Here is an 11,815-nt window from a genome sequence, read left to right as displayed (position 1 = left end):
TATTTTCATGTCTTACTGTAATATTTTCATGTCAGTAGTGTAGTGTTTCCATGTCAGTACTGTAGTATTTTTTACTGTGTATCTTAAACAGAATTCAAGAAGACTGAAAGTCTATTTTGTTCTACAAATTCAGCAGAATTTTCTCCAGATGTATAAAATAGTTTTTCACATATAAAAAGTGATTTGTGGGGCACAGTGTGTCTGTTATTCATTTTTATTTGAGGAAACCATGAAGAAGCCCAGGTTTGTTTTCAGCTCTGTATCCAGGCTGATGGAGTCCAGCTCTAGGAGCTCCAGGAATCTTCTGTTCTTCAGCACTCAGTCGTGGACACTCCATGAGGTTTTCATTGATGAAGATCCTGAACATGTGTTTAGATGCAGCAGCTCTGGAAGCGTCCATAGAACCAGATTTATTCTGGGACTGGTTCTCTGCTGTAAATCCGTCAGAGCTCAGGTCAACAGCATGTCTGTGAGACCCATCCCCACTGGACGCTTCCAGGACATCTGTCCTTTTATTAATACTGCAGTATTAAACATCATCAGCTCCTCTTTGCCACCAGGCTACATACTGCAGGCTTCTCACCAGCTAACATTCATACAATGTTCTGACTACTGAGAGTTTGTGTGTTGTTGGATGTTCTGAAGTCCAAAGCAGGTATTGGTCTGTGAGGGTGGGTTTTCTGTAAACTGTGATCTTTACGCTGCCGTCGTCCTTGTGGTGGATGTTCATGTCCAGTAATGCCAGTGTTTTATTGTGCTCCTCCTCATGTGTAAATCTGATGTTCCCTGTGGTGTTGATGGTGTTAAGGTGGTGGATCAGGGCTTGTGTATGTCCAGTTTTAATTTTTTCCAGTATGTCGTCCACGTATCGTTTCCAGAGGGTGGGTTTGAGAGGTGGTGGTGCTGTGGTTATGGCTCTTTGTTCCAGGTCCTCCATAAAAAAGCTGCTCATTATGGCAGAGAGGGTGTCTCCCATGGCGAATCCCTCTTGTTGGCTGTAGATGATGTTATTGCAAATAAGTGGACTTGGCAAGGAACTGTAACAGGTTGTGAATGTCATCAACTATGAGGTTTGTGCATGTGTGGCGTGTTTTGTCCTTGTGTAGTCGTTCCCGGACTATGTGCAGGGTGATGTCTACTGGGGTTTTGGTGAACAGTGATACCACGTCATGAGAAATGAGGATCTCATCTGTTTTTATTTTCAAGTTGCTGAGTTCTTTGGCCAGTTCTTTTGAATTTTTGCAGTGGTGTTCTATTAGTCCAAGAAGGGGTTTGATTATTTCAGTATATTCAGGAGGCGTGCAGAGAGGGCCATGAACAGAGATGAGGGGGGCTTCATGCTCTCCCACACCTGGGACACTCTACTCCAGATGAAATAGGACGGCAGGGTTGCAGCAAGTCTGGTGGGATGGTCAGGTCCGCTGGACTCACCATGACATGCCATTACGGCGTGGGCGTGGTTGGTCCGGCGAATCTGGTGACTCTACTGGGCCACAAATGCCGGCTGTCAAAATCTGCCAGCTGACACGTCACGCTGTCAGTGAGACGCTTCTGAAGAAGACAAGAGTGTTCACTGAAACTGTAAAAGTAATCAACATCTTTATTTTCACTTTATGTCTAAACAGAAGAACTCTGAACTACTGCATTAATAAGAAGACATGATAAATGTTTTTGAGCTAGAGCTGCCTCCAGTCCAACCAGTTCGATCCTCACCTGTAAAACCTCACCTGGAGTGGAGTGAGGTCACTTTGGTAACTCAGGTAAAGGCTGCAGTGAATCAACTGGATGCTGCTCAAAGACATGAGTTTTCACCATCTTCTGGAGCCACAGTCCACCCTCTAGCATTCTATTTGAGTTCTACCACAACTTGAAATGATGTTCCTGAACCCTTACAGGAAGGAACCTTATTGTGAATGTTCTGCAGCTACGCAGACCTGACTGCCAGACTGATGCACCTCAACTGTGATTGATCAGACACTAAATATGAGGTCATCAAAGGTCTTGCATCACTTCCTGTTGTTTACTTTGCATTTCAGTGAAAAGTGAACTTAAAATAGCTCCTAATAATCTGCTGCGCCTGCGCACTAACAGCTCAATTCACCTGCATGACTGACGGCTGAGAGTTAAACACACACTTTGGTGTAACAGCGGGAGGCTGCCTGAACCGTCCAATCAGCGGAGGGATGCCGCTGTAAGCCCCGCCCCTCCTCCTGTCACCGTCTCCGTTAATCCGCCTCTCGTCTCTGCAGGCATCATGGCGGAAATCAAGACGGGAATCTTCGCTAAGAACGTGCAGAAGCGGCTGAACAGAGCGCAGGAGAAGGTAGGAGCTGCCCCGGGAGGCCGGGGAGGGAGGCCGGGGAGGGAGGGTCTGAGAGCGGACACCGAGCAGCGGGCCGCCGCGGCTGGAGGACGGATGGAGGAGGACGGATGGAGGAGGACGGAGCTCTGCGGCTGCTCGGAGGCTGCGGCCTGCAGAGTTTCTGTCCGACATGCTCCAGGCCAGAGAATGATCGATGCTTATTTGATGATCTGGTATCGATTGGCACAGAGAGCACAGTGACGTCACCGTGTGTGGTTAAAATCTGCATTAAACAGTAAAATCATCAGAAACGGAGACAGAGCTGATTGGCAGACCGTGGATTACACGGCGCTACGCCTCGCCATGACGTCACATGTCGACTGTTTTCACGTTTAAATAAATGAGTGAGGAGGGGTGTTTGCAGCGTGATAAGATAAAGATAAGATAAGATAAAGTTCTTTATTTCTCCCCACTCCAGGGGAAATTTACATTGTTACAGCAGCTTTATTTACAATATATACAAGGGTGGCAAAATTTTTTAACAGAAAAAATAAAAATAAAAATAAAGTTTAAAAGTGCAGAGATGTGCAGTGCAAGAATGTCAGTGCAAATTTTATGGTTTGGGGTGGTAATGATGTAGTCCAGTTTATGTTAACATCAGCCAGTGATGCTGATGTTGTAAAGTCTTATAGCAGATGGGATGAAGGACCTGTGATAGCGCTCTTTCTTGCAGGGTGGATGTCTCAGTCTGCTGCTGAAGGAGCTGCTTAAAGACCCCACAGTGTCATGCAGTGGGTGAGAGGGATTGTCCATGATGGATGTGAGCTTTGACAACATCCTCCTCTCACCCACCTCCTCTATGGAGTCCAGGGAACAGTCCAGGACAGAACCAGCCCTCCTGACCAGTCTGTTTAGTCTCTTTCTGTCCCTTTCACTGCTCCCTGCTCCCCAGCAGACCACTGCATAGAAAATAGCAGACGCTACCACAGAGTCGTAGAATGTCCTAAGCAGAGTCCTGCACACTCCAAAGGACCTCAGTCTCCTCAGCAGGTGGAGACGACTTTGGCCCTTCTTGTACAGGACCTCTGTATTGTGTGTCCAGTCCAGTTTATTATTGAGGTGAACACCCAGGTATTTGTATGTGTCCACCATGTCAATGTCCAAACCCTGGATGTTCACCGGTGCAGTCTGGGGTGTCCTCCTCCTGCGGAAGTCCACGATCATCTCCTTCGTCTTACTGGCGTTGAGCTGCAGATGGTTTCGCTCACACCAGTCCACAAAGTCAGAGATGACCATCCTGTACTCCCGCTCGTCCCCTTCAGATACGCACCCAACAATGGCTGTATCATCGGAGAACTTCTGGAGGTGACAGCTCCCAGAGTTGTAGTGGAAGTCCGATGTGTACAGGGTGAAGAGAAAGGGGGAGAGCACTGTCCCCTGTGGGGCCCCCATGCTGCTGACTACCACATCAGACACACAGTCCTGAAGCCTCACGTACTGTGGTCTGTTGGTGAGGTAGTCGATGGTCCAAGCAGCCAGGTGACAGTCTACTCCCGCTCCTTCAAGCTTCACCCTAAGCAGAGAAGGCTGGATGGTGTTGAAAGCACTGGAGAAGTCAAAGAACATGACCCTCACAGTGCTGCTGGGTTTCTCCAGATGAGTCAGTGATCTGTGCAGCAGGTAGACCACTGCATCATCCACTCCAATGTTCGGTTGGTAGGCGAACTGCAGTGGATCCAGATACTGGCTCACCTGGGGACGGAGGTTCTTGAGGACGATCCTCTCCATGGTCTTCATCAGGTGAGAAGTGAGGGCCACAGGTCTGAAGTGGTTAGGCTCCCTGGGGTTCCTGGTCTTAGAGACAGGAACCAGGCAGGAAGTCTTCCACAACAGAGGAACCCTCTCCAGACTCAGGCTCAGGTTAAAGATGTGCAGCAGCACCTGACAGAGCTGGTCTGCACAGTCTCTAAGGAGTCTGGAGCTGATTCCATCAGGACCTGCAGCTTTCCTGGTCTTGATCTTTTTAAGTTCACTTCTCACCTGATCAGCTGTTATGGAGAGGCAGGGGGAGGGTGGCAGGGGGAGGGGTGATGGTGGTGGTGGGGGGTGAGACGAGGAGGGGTGATGGGGCTGTATGCGGAGTCCGGAGGTGGTAGAAGACGGGGATGGGAGGAGGGGTGCTGTTGGTGGTGTTGGTGATAGAGAGCTGAGGTGTGAAGAAGGAGCTGGCTGGTCGGTGCTTTGATGAGAGGGGGGAGGAGTGGGAGCAGAGTCGAATCTGTTAAAGAACAGATTCAGCTCATTGGCCCACTCCTGGCCTCCTGCTGCAGCTCCCCTCTCATGGCCTCTGCTGTAACCAGAGATGGATCTCAGGTCTCTCCAGACCTCCCTTGTGTTATTGTCCTGCAGGTGAGATTCCATCTTGGTCCTGTAGCTGGCCTTGTCCGCCTTGATCTTCTTCTTTATCTCCTTCTGCACCCTCCTCAGCTCCTCTTTGTCCCCAGATCCAAAGACCCTCCTCTTCTCCTTCAGCAGGGCCTTCAGTTCCAGGGACACCCAGGGTTTGTTGTTAGAGAAACACCGTACTTTCCTGGTCGGTACGATGTTCTCTGCACAGAAGTTGATATAGTCCGTAACAGTGTCTGTCAGTGCATCAATGTCCTCCCCGTGTGGACCACACAGCACATCCCACTCTGTGGTCTCAAAGCAGTCCTGCAGCGCCTCAGTGGCCTCGTCAGACCACTTCTTCACATACCTGGTGGTGGGGGGTTGTTTCTTCACCATAGGTATGTAAATGGGCTGCAGTCTCACCAGGTTGTGATCTGAGTGGCCCAGCGGGGGGAGGAGGGAGGAGCTGTATGCATCCTTGATGTTTGCATACAGCAGGTCCAGGGTTTTACTGTCTCTGGTGTGATGACGTCATCCCTGATAACAGATCAGCAGATCAGCTGCCTGAGCGTCATCATACATACAAATGACGTTCAGGTAGGGTTAGATATGATACTTTTAATTTAAATTGGATTTAAATATCACTTTATTGTGTCTAATCAATCAGCACTGTCCGTGGTTCTGAAAGGATTAGAACCAACATAGAGACGTGTCCAGGAGAACGTGCCTTCACCTCAGTCAGCTCTGACTGGCTGCAGCTCCTGATGCCCTCCTGAGAATAATGTGTGTAGATGATGGATGAAAATCTTCTGTTTGGTTTTCATTCTAAGCTGCTGTAGAAATGCAGCAGCAGATGAATGGAAACACAAAGACATGAAGTCACAAGTGATGAAAATGTAACTCTGAATCTTAGATCAGATTTCTGTAAATAGATTGTGTGAAACCTGAGCTCCTCATTGTTAATTTGAGCTCCTCGTGAAGCTGCTGCAGCTGGAATTAAACTGAAGAGTTCCTCTGAGAGTCCAACCAAAGGCAGACGTTTGCTAACGCCACCTGACAGAAACATCTGTTCCATTGTTTGTTGATATAATATATTTTCTTCAGCTAGAACCTGAACTCCTTTGTGGTGCGTTTAGGGACAGTAGGTTAGTATGATGTGTGGACCCAGACAGTGAGCGATATGTTCAAACTAAGTCTTAAATACACTCATGAGCTGTTTGTGTGTTTTGATCTTCACAATGCTCCTGAGGCTCTTTACAGGAGACAACAAGCTCAGACTCATGGTTTTCTCAAAGTAATCAGAGTAAAAAAAAATTTAACTAAACTGTCCTTTAAAATAGTCTGTAATCACAAAATAGCTATAAAACACCCCTCCATCATCTACACACTGCTTTATCCTCATCAGGGTCATGTGGGTTGGACTCTATCCCAGCTGACTGAGGGTGAAGCTTCACCTGGACAGGTAACAGTCTATCACAGGTTCACCTGGACAGATAACGGTCTATCACAGGTTCACCTGGACAGGTAACAGTCCATCACAGGTTCACCTGGACAGATAACAGTCTATCACAGGTTCACCTGGACAGGTAACAGCCTATCACAGGGCTACACATAGAGACTAACATTCACACTTACGGACAATTTAGAATCACCAATTAACCTCAGCATGTTTGTGGACTGTGGGAGGAAGCTGGAGAACCTGGAGGAAACCCACACATGTACAGGAGAACATGGAGACTCCATGCAGGAAGATCCCAGGAAGGCTGGGACACGAACTGGGGATCTTCTAGCTGTGAGGCGACAGAGCTAACCACTGAACCACTGTGCAGCCTGGCTATAAATCAGTTTAATTAATTTATTTCTCAGGTTCTGCAGAAGTTGGGAAAAGCAGACGAGACCAAAGATGAGCAGTTTGAACAAGTAGTCATCAACTTCAGGAGGCAGGAGGTGAGAAATGTTTTTCTGCTCAAATGTGTCAGAACTGAGATTAAAGACACAAAGCTGCAGAAACTAGAACTAGTTAGTTTCCTTCTCAGTCACGTCAGTTCTTCTTTGACCAGCAGATTCTCTCAAACAAATTAAAGCAAAGTCTAAGTGTGTTCATTGCCTCTGTTCTGTCAGTCTGAAGGCTCTCGGCTGCAGAGAGAAATGAAGTCCTACATGTCTGCCATTAAAGGTAAACAAAAACAAAACAGTCTCTGATCCAACTGTAATGTCACCATGACGACTGAAACAATGTTTGCTTGTCTGCAGGGATGCAGCAGGCCTCCATCAACCTGACTCAGTCTCTGCACGAAGTGTACGAACCGGACTGGCACGGAAAAGATGACGTTCTAACCATCGGAAAGGTCAGAAACACAGGAGCACCTGAGTGCATCACTCAATAATGACACCTGAATGCATCACACAAACATGACACTTGAATGCATCACATAAACATGACACCTGAATGCATCACACAATAACACCTGAATGCATCACATAACCATGACACCTGAATGCATCGCATAAACATGACACCTGAACGCATCACATAACCAGGACACCTGAATGCATCACATAAACATGACACCTGAATGCATCAGACAAACATGACACCTGAATACATCACACAAACATGACACCTGAATGCATCACATAAACATGACACCTGAATGCATCACATAAAGATGACACCTGAATGCATCACTCAAACATGACACCTGAATGCATCACACAATAATGACACCTGAATGCATCACATAAACATGACACCTGAATGCATCACATAACCATGACACCTGAATGCATCACACAACCATGACACCTGAATGCATCACATAAACATGACACCTGAATGCATCACACAATAACACCTGAATGCATCACATAACCATGACACCTGAATGATTCGCATAAACATGACACCTGAACGCATCACATAGACATGACACCTGAATGCATCACATAAACATGACACCTGAACGCATCACATAAACATGACACCTGAGTGCATCACACAAACATGACACCTGAACGCATCACACAAACATGACACCTCAATGCATCACATAAACATGACACCTGAATACATCACACAAACACGACACCTGAATGCATCACATAAACATGACACCTGAATGCATCACACAAACATGACACCTGAATGCATCACATAAACATGACACCTGAGTGCATCACACAATACCACCTGAATGCATCACACAAACATGACACCTGGGGCGCCCGTATAGCTCAACGCGTTGAGCAAGCGACCCATGTACAGGGGCTGGTCCCCGACGCAGCTGGCCCGGGTTCGATTCCCGCTCGCGGCCCTTTGCTGCATGTCTTCCCCCGACTCTTCTCCCGTTTCCTGTCTCTCTCACACTGCACCTATTCAATAAAGCCGATAAAAGGCCAAAAAAAAAAAAAAGACACCTGAATGCATCACACAAACATGACACCTGAATGCATCACACAATAATGACACCTGAATGCATCACATAAACATGACACCTGAATGCATCAGACAAACATGACACCTGAATACATCACACAAACATGACACCTCAATGCATCACATAAAGATGATGCCTGAATGCGTCACACAAACATGACACTTAAATGCATCACTCAAACATGACACCTGAATGCATCACATAAACATGACACCTGAATGCATCACATAAACATGACACCTGAATGCATTACTCAAACATGACTCCTGAATGCATCACACAATAATGACACCTGAATGCATCACATAAACATGACACCTGAATGCATCACATAACCATGACACCTGAATGCATCACACAACCATGACACCTGAATGCATCACATAAACATGACACCTGAATGCATCACACAATAACACCTGAATGCATCACATAATCATGACACCTGAATGATTCGCATAAACATGACACCTGAACGCATCACATAAACATGACACCTGAATGCATCGCATAAACATGACACCTGAACGCATCACATAAACATGACACCTGAGTGCATCACACAAACATGACACCTGAACGCATCACACAAACATGACACCTCAATGCATCACATAAACATGACACCTGAATACATCACACAAACACGAGACCTGAATGCATCAGATAAACATGACACCTGAATGCAACACACAAACATGACACCTGAATGCATCACATAAACATGACACCTGAGTGCATCACACAATACCACCTGAATGCATCACATAACCATGACTCCTGAATGCATCACTCAAACATGACACCTGAACGCATCACACAAACATGACACCTGAATGCATCACACAATAATGACACCTGAATGCATCACACAAACATGACACCTGAATGCATCACACAAACATGACACCTGAAGGCATCACATAAACATGACACCTTAATGCGTCACACAATGACACCTGAATGCATCACTCAATAATGACACCTGAACGCATCACACAATGACACCTGAACGCATCACACAATGACACCTGAATGCATCACGTAAACATGACACCTGAATGCATCACACAACCATGACACTTGAATGCATCACATAAACATGACACCTGAATGCATCACACAATAACACCTGAATGCATCACATAACCATGACACCTGAATGCATCGCATAAACATGACACCTGAACGCATCACATAACCAGGACACCTGAATGCATCACATAAACATGACACCTGAATGCATCAGACAAACATGACACCTGAATACATCACACAAACATGACACCTCAATGCATCACATAAACATGATGCCTGAATGCGTCACACAAACATGACACTTAAATGCATCACTCAAACATGACACCTGAATGCATCACATAAACATGACACCTGAATGCATCACATAAACATGACACCTGAATGCATCACTCAAACATGACACCTGAATGCATCACACAATAATGACACGTGAATGCGTCACACAATGACACCTGAATGCATCACACAATAATGACACCTGAACGCATCACACAATGACACCTCAATGCATCACACAATAATGACACCTGAATGCATCACACAATAATGACACCTGAATGCATCACATAAACATGACACCTGAATGCATCACACAATAATGACACCTGAATGCATCACACAAACATGACACCTGAATGCATCACACAAACATGACACCTGAATGCATCACACAAACATGACACCTTAAGGCATCACATAAACATGACACCTTAATGCGTCACACAATGACACCTGAATGCATCATTCAATAATGACACCTGAATGCATCACTCAAACATGACACCTGAATGCATCACACAATAATGACACCTGAATGCATCACATAAACATGACACCTGAATGCATCACATAACCATGACACCTGAATGCATCACACAACCATGACACCTGAATGCATCACATAAACATGACACCTGAATGCATCACACAATAACACCTGAATGCATCACATAACCATGACACCTGAATGATTCGCATAAACATGACACCTGAACGCATCACATAGACATGACACCTGAATGCATCACATAAACATGACACCTGAACGCATCACATAAACATGACACCTGAGTGCATCACACAAACATGACACCTGAACGCATCACACAAACATGACACCTCAATGCATCACATAAACATGACACCTGAATACATCACACAAACACGACACCTGAATGCATCACATAAACATGACACCTGAATGCATCACACAAACATGACACCTGAATGCATCACACAAACATGACACCTGAAGGCATCACATAAACATGACACCTTAATGCGTCACACAATGACACCTGAATGCATCACTCAATAATGACACCTGAACGCATCACACAATGACACCTGAACGCATCACACAATGACACCTGAATGCATCACGTAAACATGACACCTGAATGCATCACACAACCATGACACTTGAATGCATCACATAAACATGACACCTGAATGCATCACACAATAACACCTGAATGCATCACATAACCATGACACCTGAATGCATCGCATAAACATGACACCTGAACGCATCACATAACCAGGACACCTGAATGCATCACATAAACATGACACCTGAATGCATCAGACAAACATGACACCTGAATACATCACACAAACATGACACCTCAATGCATCACATAAACATGATGCCTGAATGCGTCACACAAACATGACACTTAAATGCATCACTCAAACATGACACCTGAATGCATCACATAAACATGACACCTGAATGCATCACATAAACATGACACCTGAATGCATCACTCAAACATGACACCTGAATGCATCACACAATAATGACACGTGAATGCGTCACACAATGACACCTGAATGCATCACACAATAATGACACCTGAACGCATCACACAATGACACCTCAATGCATCACACAATAATGACACCTGAATGCATCACACAATAATGACACCTGAATGCATCACATAAACATGACACCTGAATGCATCACACAATAATGACACCTGAATGCATCACACAAACATGACACCTGAATGCATCACACAAACATGACACCTGAATGCATCACACAAACATGACACCTTAAGGCATCACATAAACATGACACCTTAATGCGTCACACAATGACACCTGAATGCATCATTCAATAATGACACCTGAATGCATCACACAATGACACCTGAACGCATCACACAATGACACCTGAATGCATCACTTAAACATGACACCTGAATGCATCACACAACCATGACACTTGAATGCATCACATAAACATGACACCTGAATGCATCACACAATAACACCTGAATGCATCACATAACCATGACACCTGAATGCATCGCATAAACATGACACCTGAATGCATCACATAACCAGGACACCTGAATGCATCACACAACCATGACACCTGAATGCATCACATAAACATGACACCTGAATGCATCACACAATAACACCTGAATGCATCACATAACCATGACACCTGAATGCATCACATAAACATGACACCTGAATGCATCACACAAACATGACACCTGAATACATCACACAAATATGACACCTCAATGCATCACATAAACATTATGCCTGAATGCGTCACACAAACATGACACCTAAATGCATCACTCAAACATGACACCTGAATGCATCACATAAACATGACACC

General features: G+C 45.4%; 1 protein-coding gene across 1 annotated transcript in view; it reads left to right on the top strand.

Moving 5' to 3' along the window:
• Positions 1 to 2,166: 2,166 nt before the first annotated feature.
• Positions 2,167 to 11,815, top strand: part of LOC111562490 (amphiphysin) — a 33,516-nt gene continuing 23,867 nt past the window's right edge. The window contains exons 1-4 of the mRNA XM_023261036.3: positions 2,167 to 2,323; positions 6,557 to 6,637; positions 6,812 to 6,866; positions 6,944 to 7,038. Of these exons, the coding sequence (XP_023116804.2) occupies positions 2,255 to 2,323; positions 6,557 to 6,637; positions 6,812 to 6,866; positions 6,944 to 7,038 (300 nt within the window). The 5' untranslated portion in view covers positions 2,167 to 2,254. The remainder of the gene's footprint in view (positions 2,324 to 6,556; positions 6,638 to 6,811; positions 6,867 to 6,943; positions 7,039 to 11,815) is intronic.

This window comes from Amphiprion ocellaris, chromosome 10 (assembly GCF_022539595.1).
Source record: "Amphiprion ocellaris isolate individual 3 ecotype Okinawa chromosome 10, ASM2253959v1, whole genome shotgun sequence".
In the NCBI taxonomy this organism is placed as follows: Eukaryota; Metazoa; Chordata; class Actinopteri; family Pomacentridae; genus Amphiprion; species Amphiprion ocellaris.
The sequence above is the reverse complement of the archived record's forward strand: the minus strand, read 5'-3'. Positions and strand labels throughout refer to the sequence as shown.